Source organism: Micromys minutus (assembly GCF_963924665.1).
Source record: "Micromys minutus genome assembly, chromosome: 1".
NCBI classification, from domain to species: domain Eukaryota; kingdom Metazoa; phylum Chordata; class Mammalia; order Rodentia; family Muridae; genus Micromys; species Micromys minutus.
Genome location: NC_137969.1, coordinates 157000807 through 157022576, shown reverse-complemented (window position 1 = coordinate 157022576; position 21770 = coordinate 157000807). Strand labels below are relative to the sequence as shown.

Below are 21770 nucleotides of genomic sequence, written 5' to 3'. Positions count from 1 at the left end.
CTTTAAGTGGTGGGCCACAATGTTTTTTGGGATTTTCCAGAATCAGTCTCAGTTAAGAACCAGTATTCAATACACCTTTCCCTCGGTGTACAGTTACCCTTGTAATTGGAAGGACTGGAGAAAGGCTAACAGCAAAACTTTCAGGGGTCTTATCGAGGTCCTTTCTTAGGGGAACCTGGCTACCCCTTCATTCAAGGGCTTCTGAGTCTGCAAACTGGCTCGTCTGGAAACAGACTCACTGTCTGAGATCACCTTTTGCCAGAATCCAATGTAGCCTTTCTTTCGTTTGTTTTGAGGATTTTTTTCTGATACATATCAAACAAATGCAGTAGGCTTCTTATCTATTTCATGCCCAGAAGCACCATGATTAGCCAGTACCAAAGGTCTGTGTGAGTCATGCGGTTATAAAATTCATCTTGCCTGTGCTGACCATTGGGAGTCACATCCTTATGAACATTGGCTACATTCACCTTGCTTCTGGTGAGTCACTGCTGCTGCTGGCCCCGACTACCTCAGGGCCCAGTCAAACCCATCGCCCTTAATTCATTCAGCTGAGCTGCAGCATCTCCATCCCTAAGGTCTGGCACAAGCAGAAGGGCAAAGACAACGAAGCTCTTCAAATGGGCTGTGCCCCTCTCACCATTTTGCATCTTACAGGACTAGGGGAGGGCGTGCCTTCTGAGCCTTCCCACTGTAGAACATGAGGTTTTACACAGCAAGCCCACTGTTGCACTGCAGTTTCCCTGAGCCATAAAACTGCTTCGTCAACACGAAGTCGAAGAATAGCCAGCATGGGTGATTGCCTAGCTTCAGTCTCTAACGCTACAAAATGAAACTCTTGAGTGGTTTGCTTTTGGGATAGTGTCTTGAAATGTAGCCCAGGCTGCAGTCTTCCTATCTCAGCCTCTGAGAGGGCTGATTGTGAACCACCACGTGTGCATGTCTGGGTAAAAGGGTTATTATTATTATTATTAGTTATTGTTGTTGTTGTTGTGTAGGGCTTTACATCTCTTATTTTAATTAATTTAGTTTAGTGACAGGGTCTCATGTAGCCCAGGATGACCTGGAACACATTCCTGAGTTCTGGGATTACAGGAGTGGTGCTTTTGTTTTGTTTTGTTTTGTATGTCCTGCCCATAGTGCTCACACACACCAACCCACTTGCTGGCATAGGCAAATCCTTTACCATCGGTCCATACCGTGAGCCCACAGGCATTGTTTTAATTCTTAATAAGAACATTAAAAAAAAAAACAACTTTACACGTATGTTTTCTTGTGCTCGTGTGCCATTGCAGCGTGTGAAGGTCAGAGGACAACTTGTTAGAACTGGCTCTTTTTCCGTCGTGTGGACCTAAAGGATTAACTCAGGTGGTCACTCTGAAGGAAACATTAACTGCTGAGCCATAATGTCTTCTCTCTCTCTCTCTCTCTCTCTCTCTCTCTCTCTCTCTCTCTCTCTCTCACTCTCTCTCTCTCTCTCTCTCTCTCTCTCTCTCTCTCTCTCTCTCTCTCTCTCTCTCTCTCTCTCTCTCTCTCTCCCTCCCTCCCTCCCTCCCTCCCTCCCTCCCTTCTTCCTTCCCCCCTCCCCCTTTAGGAATATTCATTTGGTATGTAGATAATGAGTTGGGCTTTCAGAAAGAGATGAGGTGCGGTTTGTCAGGTCAACCCTTCTAAACCAGCTTCAAGCAAGGGGAATAAAGTCCACATCTGGGACACAAATATACAAATCTTAGTGCGTGACCGAGAAGCTGGACCTGAGCGCCCTCGCGACAACTATGGGTCAGGTGACTGCTTTCCCTTGGCAACAGCTTGTTCCTAGCAACTGGGCTGCTGGTCCAGGCGGAGCCGCCAGTGGGTAGGAGGTCGCCGCCATGAATCCGGCCATTGGGGTCCTAGAGCAGAATGGGGACGAACACTTAGCTACTCCGATGCTCGGGCCCTCGGTGCATTCGGATAACTCGCAGGAGCGGATCCAGGCTCGGCGCCTGCGCATCGCTGCCCGCCAGGAAGCCCGAAGGCGGTGAGCTGGCTGGCGGGATGGTGCTGTGGGGAGAACTGGGGCCCCTGCAGCGATGTGTGTGTGTGCCCTTGGGGTGAGCAGGAAAACTGTTCTACAACATTCAAGCAGTGAGTTTGGGGGATAGCTAGGGTTACATAGTGGGACCTTGTCCCAGTATTTAAAAATAAGAAGAAAAGGTTCCAGGTCAGATTTAGTCCAGAGGCTGTAGTTTGCTGACCAGATGTAAGCGATCGCGATCTGTGAGTTGTCTCCAATCTACTGAGAATACCTTCTAACAAAGCTCAGGACAATTACCACAGCCACTGAGCATATGTGATTGTACATTTCAAGCGAAGGTGAACACCTTGATTCATTTTTAAAATAAAAATAAAAAAAAATAAGATAAAGCCAGGTTTAGTGACTCATGCCTTTAATCCCAGTATTCAAGAGACTGAGGCAGGCAGATCTCTGTGAGGTCAAGGTGAGCCTGGTCTATCTAGGAAGGCCTTGATGCCTCAAAATAAAAATAAAACTAAGTGTAAGAGCTTTCGTTTGAATTAGTGGCCACACTCACTGGGCCCAAGGCCATGACAGCTGCTCGCTTATACTTGCAGAAATTGATGGTCATCTTTTAGAATCCATCCAGGTACTGTAAGTGCCAGACCTGTGAGCTAAGAGGGATGCGACGGAGGCACCACACTCGCTTCCCCATGAGCTCCCTAGGCTTTGGTGTCTTTATTAGCTGAGGTACAGTTTAAGAGACATCCATTCGGCTTCCACATGGTGAGAGCTCTTAGTCACTGGTCACCAGACTTCATGGGGCAGTTCTTCAGCTGCTAAGTTGTTTGTCTCATTTTTCACTTTGGTGGTCTACAGACTCATACGATGGAGATCTGTGTGCCTCCAGCCTAGCTGGGCAAGACTGTGATATGGTTAGCATGTCTAGGTATGGTGGTGACTCAGATCTGTTTTTAGTTGTCCTAACACTGTTTGGGTGCAGCCTTCCCTGACGGTTCCCTGATGACCATCAGTCCCCTCGGGGAAGGGTTAGGAGCATCATTACGCTACGTATTTGCCATTGTGTTTCATGTTCTTCCTCCTGGGATTCCTGCCGCCTTTAGTTAGGAGGTTCTGGGATGAGAACTGGGGTTGGTTCAGGAACTGGGCAAAGAGGAAGCGGCTCGTCTGTGGCTAACAGATGAACTGGACTCTTGTCTGTCCTTCTGCTTGGCTCCAAATGATGCCACATTTACCCGTTTCCAAATCAGTCTGTGTATCACAGTCTTGGTTGTTGCTGTGGCTTTTAACAAGGAGGGTGTGAATTCCAGAAGTTCATATCCTACTGAGGGAGAAAAGACAGTGAACAGACAATGTAAGTGTCTGGAACTATGAGCAATGGCCAGGACAGCAAAGAGAAAGGAGTAATGGGTGTGGGACCTAAAGCCAGGCATCTAGAAAGGGTGGCCTGACACTTGAGAAGGAACCAGCTTCATAAGGAGGTCCTGAGCTAGGCCACAGTAAGACATTTATTGTCAGACTCGATGGCACACACCTTTAATCCCAACACTTGGGAGGCAGCCTGGTCTATAAGAGAAAGTTCTAGGACATCCAGGGATACACAGAGAAACCAGGACAATTATTGGGTGTGATAATGTCTAAACTAAATTAAGGCCCCTTTCTTGATGGGTAGGGTGACACTTTCACCTTCAGATCACTCAGCTCACTGTTTGGGGAATGGTGTGAAGGGGCTGGAGGTGTGACTCAGGAGAGGCCTGGCCAGGAGGAAGACAGCTGCTCTGGTTCTGGTGAGGGGCAGGACTGACCTGGACTCTGTGGCAATGATCTAGACAGAAGCAGATGAAGTCAGGACAAATTCTGGAGTTGAATCTGTTGGTTGCTTCTGATGACTCTTTGAGCAGAAGACAGTGTGACCTCTATGTGTGTGTTTGTGCCAAGGTTTGTGTATACACACACACACACACACACACACACACACACACACACACACACCAAATAAATAGATCAATAATATTTTTTAAAGATAGGTGTCATCAGGTGTGGGGCATATTCCTATAACCCTAGCTCTCGGGAGGCAGAGGAAGGCAGGCATCTCTGGGTTTGAAGCCAGCTGGTCAAAATCTGGAGTTCCAGGCCAGTCAGGACAGCACAATGAAACAAACCAAGACAAAACAAAACACGAAAGAGGCCTGGAGAAATGGCTTAGCAGTTAAGAACAGTGACTCTTCTTTTAAAGGGACTAGGTTTGGTCTTTAATATCCCATAGCAGTTCACCACTGTCTCTAACTCCAGTTCTGGGGGATCCAATGCCCTCTTCTAGCTTCTGTGGGCACTAGGCAGGCACATGATACAAAGACATACATGCAGGCAAAACACATGTTCACATAAAATAAAATAAAATAATGATGATGATGATGATGATGATGATGATGATAAACTGTTCAGCACAATGGAGGAAATGGGCCTACTCCAGGTAAAGGGAAGGTGTGTGTCTCAGTAATTTTTCATGTGCCAATTTCCAGCACAAGAGGAAGGAGGGGGATGGAGGAGAGAGCGGAGAAAGGGAGGAAAAGAAGAAAAAGGAGGGAGAAAGGAAGGGAGGGAAAGAGGGAGGAAAATGTAGAGAAATTTTAATCCAGCAACATCACTGTTCTGGCAAGGGGTCACATCCAAAGACCTAGGTCTGTGTGATGCAGACGAGCCACACACCTTTAATTCCTCTGGCTAGAATACAGACACAAGCTTAGTACACATCTTTAAGGTAAAATTAGTTTTGTAGAAGGAAACATCCATGTTTGAAAGTGATGTCTCATTGAGGGGCAGACAAAGTGACGAATCAGAGAGAGATTTGACAGAATGAGTCAGAGACAGGACACGCCCGGCTCTCAAAAGAATAGCACAGGAAAGAGAAGCTATTTACAAGCAGTGCAGGGAGAGGGCCAGTCATTTGGGAGTCAGTAAATGGACGAGTGCAGTGCAGTGGAATTGAGTTTTTTGTGAGTCCGCGCTGTTCAGTGCAAGCAGCAGAGGCAGCTGAAGCCAGACAACAAGTCAGAAGACTGGAACAACTTGCCAGAGTTAGTCTGAGGCCAAGAAAAGCAATTCCATGAGAAGCTGAGAGAAGCCAGATCGAATCAGTGAGCTTGAAGAGGAGTTTGAGACAGAACAGCCGAGTTAAACCAGCCAGCCAGAGTTCAGAGAGAGCTAGAAAGGGTGAGCTTACTCAGCAGCAGGCCCCCAAGATGGCGATTACATCAAGCAAATAAAAGTTACCCTTACACAGAAGAAGGAAAGGGTCCATTTTAAAGTACATCACTGCAAAGGTTCAGATATCAAATACCAAGGACAAAGAGCAGTGTCACGGACTTCCTGAGTGAAGAAAATGAGCCAGGTATTGTGGTGTTGAAGCAGGTGGGTCAAGAGTTCCAGGCCATCCTGAGCTACATAAGGAGACCCATCACAAGGAAACCAGGAATAATAAAGCAGGGTGACAGTGGTGACAGCTTGTGGGTGGAAGCTGGAGGCTGGAGGTTTGGATGCAGTCCTATGTTTCTGTTTTCCCAGCCCCTAGTGGGTGTTTTTTTGTTTTGTTTTTAGATTTATTTATTTTACGTGTATGCTGACTTTGCATGTGCACATGCCTTGTGCCCAAGGAGATCAGAGGACATCAAATCCCAGGAACTAGAGTTGTGATTGGTTGGGAAGCATGTGGGCACTGAGACCTGACCCCAGGTCCCCTGCAAGAACAAGTGTTCTCAGCGACTAAGCCATCTCCCCAGCCCCGAGTGTGTGCTTTAAACAAATAGCTCCTGTTAGTCTGATCACACCTCATTTCAAGAGCCTATTAAACATGGGTGGTCCAAGGTCACCATATTGACGATCACAGTGCCCAGGTAGGGAATTAAAACAGCAAAGGGGTTGAAATAGAAACTTGGTGAGAATTTGCAGCAGATCTGGACCAAAGTCACTTTCCTTCCAGAACCCCCGATCTCTGTTCCACGGAATAGCGGGGAGTATTTGGAGAGACTTGGTTATTGATTAACCGACTGACAGCCAAGGTAGGAAGTTTGAGGTGGGGTTGAGATACAGCCACCTTAGCCTGGCAGCATCTTAGTAGAAGGAAGCAGCAATGTTCTTTCCAGAGGAGTGAAGGGTAAATTCAGATCAGGAAATTGAGTGAGAAGACACTGCTGGGGGTGGGTGGGTTGGGAGTCAAAAGTCTGCTCTTTTATCTCCAAACTTGGGCTCCAAAAGTTGTTGGTCTGTTAGTCTCTGTCATTGTTGACACAGGGTCCCATTCTGTAGCCCAGGCTAGCCTGGAACTCACAGTAATTCTGATTCAGCCTCCCAAGTGCTGGGATGTCAAGGCTTGGCTGAGGCAGGACTTTTAATCAGAAGACAAATCGTGCAAGAGACAGGCCCAGCACTGACGTGGGTGGGCTCAGTTTGCTGCCAGTAAGAAGATCTGGGTAGCAGAGGATAGTTTCAAAAAAAAAAAACCCTCCTTTCCCTGGTTTCCCTATGTGACACAGGACTCAGTGGCCAGTTTGTCCTTGGAGACACCTTGGCATCATCTGATACTGTTGGTCCTTTGCTGATGATAAGGGATGGAGCTTCCACACACTGCTAAGAAAGACACAGAGATGCTGAGTAGCTAACAACGCCAGTGGACTAGGTACAGTGAGTGGCCCATGCCTCCTGTCCCCAGCAGGGTCTGATTGCCATTTACTTGGAAGAAGCCCATATGGCTTGGGCAAAGCCCTCTGCTTTTTGGTAGATAACTCCTGCTTTGAGGCTAAACCTGCCATTGATGATGGTCTTCCTCACTGTTGCCTGGCTTCAGTCCCTTGTTTTAAGGATGCTGATCCATGAATCTTCTTCCCCAAAACCAAGGTCACTGCAGGTTTGGGTGACTTTTGAAGGTCTGAGACAGGACATTGTAAAAATAGACAGTGATCTGCAGGACCCCTAAAACACAATGCACCTGGATTCCCTGGGGGCTATGCTGAGGGGTCCTGAAGGTACCATTGGGAAGATTAGTCGGCAGACAGCGATGGCGCAGGACACCTGTTCTGACCCCGAGGGGTTTGAGCATGCGTAGCCCGCAGCTGTCAGGCTGCAACTCTTCTCGTGGATCATTATCGCAGAACCTGTCAGTGAGGCAGGGCCTGCTAAAGATAAGGAAGTCCAAGCTGCCCAGGGCTGGTTCTAGAGTCTGTCAAAGCGCATTTACCAAGCACACCTGCTCCTTTCCGGAACCCAGTCTGAAGCCCGAGGGCAGGATTCAGAGAAAAGTCAGGCCAGGAATGCGGCAGATGGCCTCAGCTGGTACCCACACCTGCTGATCCTCGTGCAGACAAATGCCACGAGAAGGAGATGCCAGCTACCAGGTGTCAGTTTGGTTACTTTTCCTGCTCCTGCAGCAAAGGAGAGTCAAGGTACTTGTACAGAGGAGCCCAGCCACAGAATGGTGTCTTCTACAGCGGGTGCTGGTCTTCCGGTCTCAGCCACACCCTCATGATAAACCCCATATACAGTCCAGATACTTTTCCCAGGTGATTCTGCATTCTGCCAGACTGAGGGCTCCAACCACCAGGGGACTTGATAGTGTCTAGTCCTTTTCACCTGACTAATTTAAGACGGGCTCTCTAAAGTTCTCCCTTCTCATTCATTTGCTTCTAGCGTGGGTTTTTGTCGTTGTTTGGTTTGTTCTTTGTTTTTTTGAGATTGGGTTTCTCTATATAGCCCCAGCTGTCCTGGAACTGACTCCGTAGACCAGGCTGGCCTTGAACTCATAGAGATCCACCTGCCTCTGTCTCCTGAGTGCTGGGATTAAAGGCCTGTGTTTAGATCCAGTGCACAAGCATGCATGGCCATTGTCCTGCTTTGATTTCTTTCCGCCACAGGGAAGCCCTGGGAGAGTATTTGGATGGGAAGAAGGAGAGTGAGGAGGAGCAAAGCAAGAGCTACAAACAGAAAGAAGAGAGCCGACTGGTACGAACCAGCAGCTGCCGAGTCTCAGCCTGGTCTTCCTCGGCAGGCAGGAAGTATACCCTCTGTGTGGCTGTCTCTAGATGGGGCTGAGCTGGAGTCTGTCTGGTTTTGGGATTCTCTACAAGGGAGCTTTCAAATTGTAGGATGCTGTCCGGAAAGGCAGGCGCATAAGTACAGGCACCCAAGAGAGTGTTCTGTCTGAACACTGACTGGCCTGGGATGCAGTGTGAGCCAGTTCAAAAACAAACAAATGAGAAGTTAGGGCTGATTGGGTGGGCAGGGAACTAGAGGGTTAAAGTGCTTGTGTCAAAAGCTGAAGTTTGGATCTCCAAACCCATGTGAATGCACAGTGCGTAGGGTGGCAGAGTTCTAGTAACCCATGCCCAGCCTTAGTATTTTTATAATTACATTTTATTTCTTTATTTTGTGTGCCCCAGGTTGTGTGCCAGGCTGTGTGTGGTGTGTGGCAGTCAGAGGGGAATTAGTGGGAGTTGATCCCTACAGCGTGGGTTCCGGGGGTTGAACTGAAGTCTTCAGCCTTGGCAGCAAGGACGCTTACCCAGAGAACCAGCTAAGCAGCTCAGAATGTTCTAGCTTCACAGACCGCCACCTCTTTGTTTTTCAGAAACTGACTAAACTCCTGCTCTGTGGGACTGAGTTGGTGACAAATATTCAGGTGGCTGCAGACATCAGAGAGATCCACAGGAGGGTAGAAGAAGAGGAGACAAAACGGCAAAGGTGAGGGACTGGCGACATTTGGACATTTGCGTCTCCGATGTGACCACCCTTCAGCTCTACAAGTCCCTGGAACGCGGCGCGGCCCACGAGTCCTCTTTCTGCTCCTTCCGAACCCATTGTCCTTCTTTCCCCGCCTCCTTACTCCCTTCCTCAAGGGCCCCAAGCTGTGTGGGTGTGAATAGAGGGCTCGTCCCTTGCCTCTGAAAACAGGAGACGCTCACTTAACTGTGGTTTGTTCTTAAAAAACGTGTCAAGAATTGTAGGAAGCCACAGGAGGCGGCGTTTGGCTCTTCTGCGGAGGATGGAGAGAACTCAGCAGGAATTTTGGGTTGCACTGGGAAGGCCAAGTAGGGTTTAGGTTGTTGCGGAGGCATTTTCGGCGGAGGCGTGCACACCTTGGAACATGCCTGGGAGTGACCGGTGCGGCTCCGGTACTCCCAACAATCCTGGGAATGACTCTTGCAGGTGAAGCCTGTTGAGTAGGTGTTGCTGGCAGAGCGAGTGACGACTAAGGGTGGGGGCGAGGTGTGTACGTGCACCTAAAGTCAATGCTTGCCTCTGTCAGCAGACTTTTCTACGGCTCTAAGGCTGCAGCAGAATTGATGGAAACCTGGGCTTGGAGCGCCCCCTAGTGTTTAATGCAGAGGCCACTCCAGCCTCAGATAAGGCAAAGATAAAATGGCATTTAACGACCAAGTGACACTTGGTAAGGAAAGCACTGGGATTTCTCCCCCTTATCTGGGCTTCTCTGGTCTTGGTAAACACACTGGGGAACAGTGTGGCTTGTATTCTGTTGTCTGGTATACGGGACTGGTACCTGAAGTCATGCTGTATGATGACATCACTGTGGTGTTGTTTAAAGGCCACATGATAGTGAAGATTTGGAGGTGAAGGAGGAGGCCCAAACCAAACCAAACCAAAACAAACCAAAACAAACCAAAACAAATAAACCAAGAAGCACTATATTTAAATCAATTAAATGACCAGATCCACAGATAGCTCAGGGTTAGGCATATGTAGCAGCGTATCTTAGAAAAGAAACTTTGTAATGTGTGCTCTCCACCGGACAGCAGAGGTCAGGATGTGATCATATTTATGTTGTGGCTCTTGCATTAAAGAAGTCAGTAGCCAGACGGTGGTGGAGCATCCCTTTAATCCCAGAACTTGGGTGGCAGAGGCAGGGGGATCTCTGTGTGTTCGAGTCCAGACTACAGAGTGAGTTCCAGGACAGCCAGGGTTACACAGAGAATCCCTGTCACCAAAAACAAAACAAAACAGAAAGAAGTTGTGGTCTTGTTTGGTGACGGTTGTATAGTCAGCGGTGTTTGCTGGCGTGGTCCTAGCCACCGTTTTCGGAAGAGCTCCTGTCTCAGCTCTGATGCCTTCTTCTCTGATGCGTCCTCAGTGTATCCTGCACAGAACCTCTTTGGAATTTCTAAAAGGCATTCCTGATTTCCTTCTCACACATCCCATTAGTCTAGCCAGGGAGAAAATGATCAGAAACCCTAGGCTATGCTGTTAATGAAAAACATACATAAGAATTTACGAGCTGGATGTGGTAGCTCATGCCTGTGTTCATCTCAGTACTTGGAAAGTTAAGGTAGGGGAGTAACCTCGATTTTGAAGCCACTCAGGGGTACTTCTGGAGTTCCAGGCCAGTATGAGGCTCTCAACAAAAAGAAATTTAGCCACTTGTGAGGTAGCTACCAGATACTGAGATACCCCCGACACCCCCTTCCCCACAAACAGTTCATCATTTTATTTATCCTAGCAGCAGGTGTACAAAGGTCAGCAAGGTAGATGTCTCATCTCTCCATTGTACAGAGGAGAAAAGTGAAACTCGCAGGGGTCAAGTGCCTTGTCCGCCCACAGTAAGGCCAGGATCTGAGTCTAAGCTGTCACCGTCCGCCTCTCCTCGCCCATCTGGCTTGATGTGGACAAATGGGTGTGTTTTTATGGTGCCGTATCTTCTAAATTGAGGTTGGGGTTTATGCAGAAGAGGCTTTGTGAGAGTCACTTGATGCTTTGACAAAACACCCAACGGGATGGGCTTATCGAAGGAAGGGTTTATTTTGGCTCACAGTTTGGGGTTACAGTCCATGGTGGCCCAGAAGCCACGTCAGCAGGAGCCGGAGGTGGCTGCTCACTAGTCATTCGGTTTAGGCTTTCCCACCTGAGGTGCCTCAATCTTGACACACCCTCACAGTATACCCAAAGGCCTGCTTCTGTTGTGACCCTAAACCCTACCATGCTGGTGAACAACGTTGACCATTACAGAGTTCATGAAGATTTGAGCAGGGTATTAAGAGCTGGGGCTTGGGAGCTGGATGTGGAAGGGCGTGGAAGGATATGGAAGGGTGTAGAAGGGTGTGGAAGGATGTGGAAGGGTGTGGAAGGGTGTGGAAAGGTGTGGAAGGTTGTAGAAGGGTGTGGAAGGGTGTGGAAGGATGGTAAATGGTGCTTTAGCATGTCAGTTTGTTGCTTGTCTTCCTTGGCAGGTGCATCACTTGGAGTAAAGCACTGGGACCCACATGATAGAAGCAGGAAACTGACTACTTCAAGTTGTCCTCTACACACGTGTGTCTGAACATGTATGCACACGTACACGTAAACAGACACACTAAATAAATAAATGACAGTCAGTACAAAGTTAACCCAACAATAGTCTCCCCAGAGTTTGGTTTTGGTCTGGGTGAATGTCTGAGGGAAGAGTCTGGACCATGGATCTGGTACCACGCTCTTGGGAGACGCTGCCTCTGGAAGGCAGGACCCAGAGCACACAGCTTATTTCTACTTGCAGACTGGAGAAGTTGGAGAATGAAGTTAAGACCAGCCAGGACAAATTTGATGAAATCTCAGCGAAGTGGGAGGAGGGCAGACAGAAGCGGATTCCCCAGGAACTGTGGGAAATGCTCAACAACCAGCAGGTGTACTGCGCTGGACTCGTAGAGGATAAGAACAAGCTGACCAGTGAGCTGCAGCAGGCAAGGGGGCCTCAGCCCAGCTGACAGGGGTCTGGCGTGGCGTCCTTGCCTTTCCCTGACTTACTTTATCACCTAGCATGTGACGTAATTCAAGTAATCCCAGGACTTGGGAGGTTGATGCAGGAGGATAGCAAGTCCAAGGCCAGGTGGGTTAGAGCAACGAGGTGGCGTCTAAAAACATGAAAAATCCACTTGACTTTTTTTTTTATGCTGAGTTGAAGCTCCTCATGGATCATGCATGCCAGCGCTGATGGTTCGCAGTTCTGCTGACTCATTCTGAGAGCCCCCTGTAACTCTGCTGACTCATTCTGAGAGCCCCCTGTAACTCTGCTGACTCATTCTGAGAGCCCCCTGTAACTCTGCTGACTCATTCTGAGAGCCCCCTGTAACTCTGCTGACTCATTCTGAGAGCCCCCTGTAACTCTGCTGACTCATTCTGAGAGCCCCCTGTAACTCTGCTGACTCATTCTGAGAGCCCCCTGTAACTCTGCTGACTCATTCTGAGAGCCCCCTGTAACTCTGCTGACTCATTCTGAGAGCCCCCTGTAACTCTGCTGACTCATTCTGAGAGCCCCCTGTAACTCTGCTGACTCATTCTGAGAGCCCCCTGTAACTCTGCTGACTCAATTCTGAGAGCCCCCGTAACTCTGCTGACTCATTCTGAGAGCCCCCTGTAACTCTGCTGACTCATTCTGAGAGCCCCCTGTAACTCTGCTGACTCATTCTGAGAGCCCCCTGTAACTCTGCTGACTCATTCTGAGAGCCCCCTGTAACTCTGCTGACTCATTCTGAGAGCTCCCTCTAACTCTGCTGGCTGAGTCTCTAACCTCTCAGAAGGTTTTGAGTCTGACACAGTCTACTATCCTGAGGCTCTTCCTGTTTTCTCCTGGACACTCATGATGTTAGGCTTTTGCTTTTAAGTTTTGATTCCATCTGAGTTAAGTTTTCATGACGTAAGGAAAGAGCGCTATTTCATATTTTCCGTGTGAACTGTCCAGCTAGTTTAATAATGCTGCTGCTGCTTTTTAATTTTCAGTTTCTGGGCACAGACTCATAAAGACCAGGTTGGCCTTGAACTGTACTTGTAATTGAGGATGGTCTTGAATTTCTAATCCTCCTGCCTCTGCCTCCTAAGTACTGATATCACAGGTGTGTGCCACTATACTTAGATCAAACCTAGGGCCACCTGTATGTGAAGTGAGCACTCTACCAACTGAGCCGCTGTCCCTGCCTCCAAGATAACACGGAAAAGACTTTCACCAGCGTGTAGACTTGTTGAGGACTGTTGGACTGAGGCTAGGGATGTAACTCAGTGGTAAACTGCTTGCCTAGCGTGCGAAGGCTCTACCGTGCACGGCCTGCCTCTACCTCTTAAGTGCTGGGATCTAAAGGTGTATGCCGCCACACCTGGAGTTTTCTTTTTAACTAAGTCTGTTGTGTAGGCCAGGCTGGCCTTGAGCTCACAGTGATCCCTAGAGCAGCCTTGGACTCACTTAATAACCAAGGCTGTCGCTCGCATTCACAAGCCCCATCTCCAGATCTGTGCTGTCAAGCCCGGTTTAATACCCAGTGTTTACAGTTCGGATGAGAGGTAGAAGGTTGTGTGTGCTCGGGACACCTTGCTCCTGTCTCTGTTTCTGACCGACCCTGCCTGTTCTCTTCTCAAGGAGTTAAAGATAAAAGATGACCAGTATGTGAAGGACTTGAAGAAACAGTCAGAAGACATCACCCTGCTTCTGGAGAGGATGGAGGAGCAAGTGAGGAACGTGATGAAGAACTTCCGCCAGGAGCTCATTCACATCGAGGTGAGGGTTCCTGGGGACACCGGTCCTGACAGTTTAGGTGGGGTCCACTGGCTCCATCCTTTGATTTCTGTCTCTGATTTTAGGGTTTGCCCATTCATCCATTTATTCCACGGTAGCCCAGTGTCTACTGTACGCAGGGTTAGGGTTCCAGGGGCAGCAGAGATGGCCACGAACAAGATAGAGCTGGCATTCTCACGGGAGACACTAGAACGAGACACGTAAACTCCTAGGTAGGTTTGGCTGGCGCTAATAAGGATTGTGAAAGCCCTGTCGGTTCCCTGTCGCAGGGATAGAACAGCTTAAGGGGCAAGGCCTCGATGTGGCTGATGGGCTCAGAGGACTCAGCCAGCCATGATGGAGAGGCGCAAGGCTGTGAAGGTGGGAAGCCTAACTAAAGGGGTCCTTCTCCCCCTCATCCTGCCAGACCCTGTTGTAGTCAGGGTCCTAATCTAAGGTGCCGCCCATACTCAGGAAGGTTCTTTCCCTAGTTTCAGACAGCCCAGGGGCTGTGCCCAAAACCATCTCACAGTTCAACCAGGTTGCCAGTACAGGTGAACCACAGGGCATAAGTGAGGGACATTAGCGTTCTAGACCCATAACCAGATGGAACAGTTTGTTGCTGGTACACGGCCAGTGATGTGAAGGGACGGGGACAGGAAGTAACAGCTAGGAATCAAGGATCAGTGCCTTGAATTTGAATGACACTTTCAAAATTAAGATTGGGTTCTGGGTCTTCCAAAAATGGGGAAGACATAAGAGGGCTGGCCAGGCCTTCTGATTGGCACTTCACCTCTGCAATGGGAGGCCTTCCCAATTTGCCCGGCCACTGCAATGCTAGTGAAGGTGGAGGTACACACCAAGGCTTGCCCTGTGGCTGCCAGTTAGGATGGTTTTCTGCCACTGGTACCAGGCTAAGCCAGTGGTCCTCAACCTGTGGATCTCGAGCCTTTCACAGAGGTCGCATATCAGACATTTACATTACGATTCACAACAGCAGCAAGACCGCATGATGAAGTAGCAGTGAGATAATGTCATGATTGGGGGTCGCCACACACAGGGAACCGTATTAGAGGGTCACAGCATTGGGAAGGGTGAGAGCCACTGCACGAAGCTATGGGCCTCTGGAAAAGCTTCCTCTCAGGATTTTTGAGAAGTATGCATTTGTTAATTTCCACACATTCAGCAGCTGTCCGGCCACATGAAACTTGGGGAGTTCATGTTTGTGTGTGATTTCACTCATCTGTGTGACCAGGCACCTGTATAGTTCCACAGAAGTTCTTGGTACTGGTGAGGCTCCTCCCCACCGTGGGTTCAGACTCAGGGCCATTTCCTGTCTTGTAGAAAGCCTTTGAGACAGAGAGGCAAGAACTGCTCTCCAGCAACAAGAAGAAATGGGAGCGGGCCCTGCAGGCTCACAATGCCAAGGAGGTAAGGGGTTGGTGCGGGTGGGGCACCGGGAACCTGTGGGTGGTGAAGGAAACCGCTAAGCCTTGAGCTTCAAGTGCCCCCAGGAAGCTCGTGTGGCTCACGCTCCATTCTGAGCTTCATCGATATTGGTGTGGTTTTGAAGGCTGAATGTGTCTGAGGGGTAGGTAACAATTTTGCAGCTTCTCGAGGTTTCCACCATCTTGTCTCTGTCCCCTCGGTGTCCATCAAAATCATATATTTGTGGCCTAAGAAAGTGTTTTGATTTTTCCTTCTGTCTTTGAGAGAATGTCTCATGTAGCTCAGGATAGCCACACGTAGCTCAGGATGGCCTCAAAATTTCTATATGTTCAGGATAACCTTGATCCTTGTGATCTTCTGCCTGCCTCCCCTGAGTGCTGGATCAGCCCAGCCCAGGGTTTGCTTTGTGCTAAGTGAGCGCTCTTCCAGCTGAGCTACTCACCAGCTCAGGGAACTTTCAAAGCATAATTTACTTAATTGTTTTTGTTATTATTATTATTGAAATGGTCTCCTTGTATAGTCTTGTTTTGCCTGAAACTTCCTGTGTACAACAGTCTGGTCTTCAACTTGTGAACATGTTTCTGCCTCCTGTTTTTTGGTGTTCCAGGTGTGTACAATCTAATTTTAAGACATTTAAAAATAGCATGGGGATATTGCATTACTTTATTTCACATGTACAAAGAACAAAGAAATAGCATAAAATAGATCACCATCATCACCACCATCCACCACCACCATCACCACCATCACCACCACCATCACCATCACCACCATCACCACTATCACCACCACCATCATCATCACCATCATCATCACCATCCACCACCACCATCACCATTCACCATCACCACCACCACCACCATCACCACCACCACCATAACCACCATCACCATCACCACCATAACCACCACCATCACCACCACTATCATTACCACCACCATCATCACCACCATCACCATCACCACCACCATCATTACCACCATCACCACCACCATAACCACCATCACCACCACCACCACCATCACCACCACCACCATAACCACCATCACCATCACCACCATAACCACCACCATCACCATCACCACCATCACTACCACCATCTTTGGTGTTTTGCAGTGTAAAGGCTGTGTGTTTAATTTCTTTTAAAGTCTGTTTTTTGTTTGTTTTTGTTTTAATGTATAGGTGTGTGAACATATGAGAATGTGTGTAGGAGCCCACAGAAACAGAAGAGGGTGTTAGATCTCTTGGAGTTACAGTCATGTGGGTGCTGGGAACCAACCTGGGGCCTAGTAGGAGCATTACTCTCTCTTAACAGCTGAGTCGCCATGCCAGCTCCGCTCTCACTTCTTGGCCCAGCACCCCTCTGTAGTTTCTGCAGTACGAACCTAGCTGAGGCTCCCAGAGCCCGGAGCCCTGGAGTGTGGGGCCTGTGACTCCAGTGGCTTGCTCGTCGGGGCAGGAGGCTCCCTAATCCTGTTGTCTGCCATCCTTAGCTGGAGTATCTCATCAACCGCATGAAGAAGGTGGAGGACTACGAGAAACAACTCAACAAGCAGCGGGTCTGGGACTGCGAGGAGTACAACTCTATCAAGATCAAGCTAGAGCAGGACGTGCAGGTGAGGGACGGCTCCCCTCACCGAGTCTCAACTTAGCTATGGCCCCCAGTAGCCATTCACAGCATAGTTTTTATCTGCTTTCTTTTCCCTTTATCCATTTGTATTCTTTGTGGGCAGGGGGTAGGGTCTCATGTAGCTTAGGCTGGTTTTGAACTCCCAGTGTAGCTAAGGATGACCCTGAACTCTTGAACTTTCTGCTTCTAGCTTCTAAGTGCTGAGAGCTGCAGAGGGTTGTGAGCTGCCATGCCAGTGTAAGGACTGGGATACACAGGCCTTGTGCACATTAAGCAAATACTGTAAGCTTTATCCCCAGCCTTCTTTTTACTTTTTGAGACAGTCTCAAGTTACCTAGGCTAGCCATGAAATTACCTGTAGTTGGTTTTGTGATGCACCTGCCTTAGCCTCTGGAGTGGCTGAGATTGTAGCAGATGTTAACCAAAAAGTACAGAATATGTGCCAGGCACAGTGGCAATTGATACATGGCTTGGGAAAGGAGTCAAGGATGGGATACATGCCTGCATCCCAGAGTACATGCCTGCATCCCAGAGTACATGCCTGCATCCCTGAGAACATTCCTGGGTCCCAGAGTTCATGCCTGTAGCCCAGAGTACATGCCTGCATCCCAGAGTACATGCCTGCATCCCAGAGTACATGCCTGCATCCCTGAGAACATTCCTGTGTCCCAGAGTTCATGCCTGTAGCCCAGAATTTACAAGGTGGAAACAAAAGGATTAGCAGTTCTAGGTCATCTTTGGCTACACAGTGACTGAAGGCCAGCCTAGGCTACATGAGACCCTCCTCAGGAAACAAGCAAATAAACAGCCATAATCTATGCTTAATGTATACCAATCAAGAATGACTGTGTTGAGACTAAGACCCAAGCTGACTGACAGTCGGGCACTGGTGCTAAAAGTATGTTAAACACAAAGAAGAAACCAACAGCAGCTGCATGACCCAGGTCACTGTGCCCTGCAGACGTGGACTGTGGGAGACACAGGCTTCTGTGAGATCTGTGGGTCTTGACTACACTGCCAACCACCTCCATATGCCATTGCCTCTGGGACCCCAGTGGGAACTGCCTTGCATCTGAGATCTGCTGAAGCCCAAAGGGCTCTGGGCTGGTGTTGCACACTCAGGCTGTGCCCAATGCATCAGTCACTGGCATTGCACAGAGGAAGCAAAAATTGCCAGCTGTAGTAAAAAGTTCACAAGCATAGATGCAAATAAAAATAATCAGATGACAGGCTGCTAATATTTGTTCGCTTTGGGGGGGGGGGCTTTGCTTATAGAATCAGCATAGTGTTAAATTCTTCCAGATTGCAAAGGAGAAACCTGACCCAAGTCCTTCAGCTCCGAGGTTTCTGCACTGTATTCCGTGAAGAGAGGGACTGGGAATGGTTTACGATGCTAACAGTGTGGTACCAGGGGCTGTGGAGATGGTTCTCAGGGGTTAAGAGCCCTTGCTGCTCTTGCAGAAAACCTGAGCTTGATTCCCAACACCCCATGTGGTGACACACAATTTCCTGGAACTCAGGCTCTGCCTTTTACCTGCACATGGTACACAAACATACATGCAGTCACACACACACACACACACACACACACATGTTCATGAACATCATAGTATAGGCATAGATACCAGAGGACATGTAAGATCAGAAATGACTTCCAGAAGTTACTTCTCTTTCTTTCCATTATCCCTTAAATATATCTTAAAGGATGGCCTACGATGTACAAGGTCCTGGATTTTTAAAAAGGAAGATGCCTTAGTTAGAGTTTTATTGCTGTGAACAGACCATGACCAGGACAACTCTTATAAGGACAACCTTTATTTATCATGTTTTATTAAATGGAAGGGGCATCTTTAGCTCTCAGCAACAATAGACACATTGTGTTAATTTCTGTTTTATTCCATTATGAATAGCAATTAATTGCACATCAGTAGCACCCAGGCTTTGAACTAAATCAGAATGGAGGGACATGTTTCCATACAGATAAATATCCCAATGTATATAAGTTGAAAGGGGAGAAGGAGGATGACCTCAGCTTATACAAGAGTGATTGCTGATTGGAAACTTGTTATGCAATTAACCTTAAATGTTGAGAAATTAAATGTAATAATAAAATATAATCTACCAAAAAATAAGGACAACCTTTAATTGAGGCTGGTTTACAAGGTTCAGAGGTTCAGTCCATTATCATCAAGGCAGGAGCTTGGCAGTACCCAGGCATGGCACAGGAGGAGCTGAGAGTTCTACATCGTGTTTGAAAGGCAAACAGAAGACTGGTTTCCAGGCAGCTAGGATGAGAGTCTTAAAGCTCAGGCCCACAGTGACAACTTCCCTCAACAAGGCCACACCTGTTAAGAGTGCCACTCCCTGGGCCAACCATATTACAACCATCACAATAGACAAAATATAATTTTAAATGTACGTAGGAAAATACATATTTGATACATCTCCCTTTAAGAATGGTATTTGCATCGATTTTATGTGATAATTTGAATGTAAAAATCACATATGCTCACTGCAGTGTGGATATAAGTGCACACTGTGGCTGGAGAGGTTTGGAGAGGGCTGTCCTGTTGATCCGGGCTCACGGCAGAGTTGTGGGAAGCACGGGGGTCTCTGGACGCCACCACGAAGTCAGTCATGCACTCTTTGTCCCAGAGAGGACTGGAAGAGCCATTGCTGTCCTCTCTGGGTCCAAGTGGCTCTGGAGACCTTCCCTTCTGTGTGGTCATACCTTTCTTCATGTTACCCCATCCAACATGGAACTTCTCTCCTGGCTAGCCCCTGAGCTCATATGGCTAGGGTTCTGATCCAGACTCCTGGGATATGCCCCAAAGGGTCACGTTTGGAACGTGGCTGGTTTCCATTAAAAAAAAAGAAAAAAGAATTGTTTTATTGGACCATACCTAAGAGCAGACTCAAGGTCATCACACCTGAACTGATCATGCCCTGAGCATCTTCCATGGGTCCTTTTGGTTCTTGTTCATATTAGAAATCTCAACATGCATGTGTGTGTGTGTGTATGTGTGTATGCTCACATCTGTGTGGGCATGAGTGTGGTGTGTGTGTGTGTGTGTGTGTGTGTGTATGTGTGTGTATGTGTGTGTATGTGTGTGTGGTGTGTATGTGTGTGTGTGTGTGTATGTGTGGTGTATGTGTGTGTGGGCATGTGTGTGTGAGTGTGAGTGGAGGCCAGAGGCATTATACTGCTGCAGGGCTGGGGTTACAGGCTGTTTCAGGCCATCGGACTTGGTTGTCAGGAACTGAGCCCCGGCCTTCTATTCACTCCCACAACTGTCACTGAACAGAACAGACTAGTTTCAAACATGCTTCAGTCTCTTGGCTTTCCCTCCCCTTTGTTACCTCCCTTGAGGAAGTTAGCTCTCCTTGAGGAAGACTTGAGGGAGGCTTTGTAATGATCACCCAGACTCACATTCTCTGAATCCCTTGGAAGGGATCGCAGTCTGGTGGAGAGACAGGAGGGGGGCTTTGGGGAGACCACATGTTAAATCACCCCCTTCTACTCAGGAGTGTGCTAGCATTAACCCTTATCATTTCTTCAGCCTTTTTGTCTCTAATCTTAAAGAACATAATAAGCTGGGCCAGGGAGATGTCTCAGTCAGTATAAGTGCTTGCTACTAGTGTAAGGCCCCAAGTTTGGATCTCTAACACTCACATAAAAAGCTGGACATGGTAGCACATTCCTGTAATTCCAGTGTCGGGGTAGTGGAGGCAGGGGGATCCCTGTAGCTTACTGGCCGGCCAGCCTCACCTAGTCAGTGAGCTCCAAGTTCAGTGTCTCAAAAAATAAGTTAGTGGCTGAAAAAAAAAAACCTGATGTCTACCTTTATACACGGCACCACATGCATACAGTCCTGTTCACACATACACACACCACATGCTTGCAAGCAAATTAATACATTTGTTGAGGATACCACCAGGTAGACCAGGCTGACCTTGAACTCACAGCCCTTCTGCTTGGGCCTCTGGAAGGTTCTGATTGGAGGTGTGCACCTGCCCAGCCTCTCTTATCATTGTCCCACACATTGGCAGTGACCCTTTCTGTGGGGTCGGGACTCTGCTGCTCAGCTACCGTAGGGACACTCCCTTGACTTCTGAACGATGTTTTAAATTCTCCTGGACCTGCCTACCTCATCCCTAATCATCCTTGCCTGGTGTCTTGCTTATGGTTTCTCTCTACACCTCTCTCCTCATCTCTGTATCTCAGGTGTCATGTGTCCTCCCCAGAGCTTGGAGCTGTCAGTATCAGCTCACTAACTCCTGCTCATCCAAGTCTCAGCAGAGATGAGGGGGACCCCTCCTCAGGGCTGTTTCCTGGACCATCATCGGCAAGGTCAAGGGCTTCTGATTGAAGGAAAGCGTTCCTCTCTGTGCCCCCTCCCACCCCATGCTGTGCTCACTGTGAACTTGTTAACATGGGTGTGTACTCACTCGTGTTAGACCTAGATGGGGTCTACAAATTTCCAATAGTGGTTTTCCAGAAGCATCTAGAAAGATGTCTGACACTGGTCACTCAGTAGATGTGGACCCATAAGATGCCTACCCCCTTCCTCCATTTCCTGCTCACAGGCACAATGCGAACAGGTTGACCCACATTACCACCTCTGTAGAGCTACCCACCAACATGCCTTCAGCCACAAAGGACTGAATCCTTTCTTTCAAACAACAATGATGTCCGTCCCTTTAAATGAACGTGGGTTGGTTGCTTTCTGCTGATATTACTACTGTTCAGAGCAAAACTAAGGAAATTTTAAGCTTTTGCAGTAATATTTTATGGTGTTTTTAAAGACAGCTTTTCATTAGCATTACTGGGTTTGGAGCCAGGGTTCATTGAACATTCTGGACGTACTCTTTCTCTCTGAAGATGCAGGGTCAGTTGTCTATGTGTATGCGCATGTATGTGCAGGTTCCTGCAGAGACTAGAACATATTGGATCCCCTTCCCAACATATGTGCTGGAAACCCAACTCCCAGTCCGCTGAGCATTGCTCCAGCCCTGGTGAATTATCTGGTGACAATTCGGGTTGAGGCACCTGTCCCTGAGATCCCTTTGAAACATGATGTGAACAAATCATTAAGGTTCTCAGGATAACAGGTTATAATAGGGTCAACTAGCTATGCATGTATAGCTGTGTGTGT

General features: G+C 48.2%; 1 protein-coding gene across 3 annotated transcripts in view; it reads left to right on the top strand.

Annotated features, from left to right (window-relative positions):
• Positions 1 to 1871: 1871 nt before the first annotated feature.
• Positions 1872 to 21770, top strand: part of DRC1 (dynein regulatory complex subunit 1) — a gene marked incomplete at its 5' end in the record, with an annotated part of 31980 nt that continues 12081 nt past the window's right edge. For all 3 annotated transcript variants that reach the window (XM_080923281.1, XM_080923280.1, XM_080923279.1), the window contains 7 exons: positions 1872 to 2020; positions 7924 to 8011; positions 8637 to 8749; positions 11550 to 11733; positions 13401 to 13538; positions 14880 to 14966; positions 16478 to 16600. In XM_080923281.1, coding sequence (XP_080779407.1) covers positions 1872 to 2020; positions 7924 to 8011; positions 8637 to 8749; positions 11550 to 11733; positions 13401 to 13538; positions 14880 to 14966; positions 16478 to 16600 — 882 coding nt within the window. The remainder of the gene's footprint in view (positions 2021 to 7923; positions 8012 to 8636; positions 8750 to 11549; positions 11734 to 13400; positions 13539 to 14879; positions 14967 to 16477; positions 16601 to 21770) is intronic.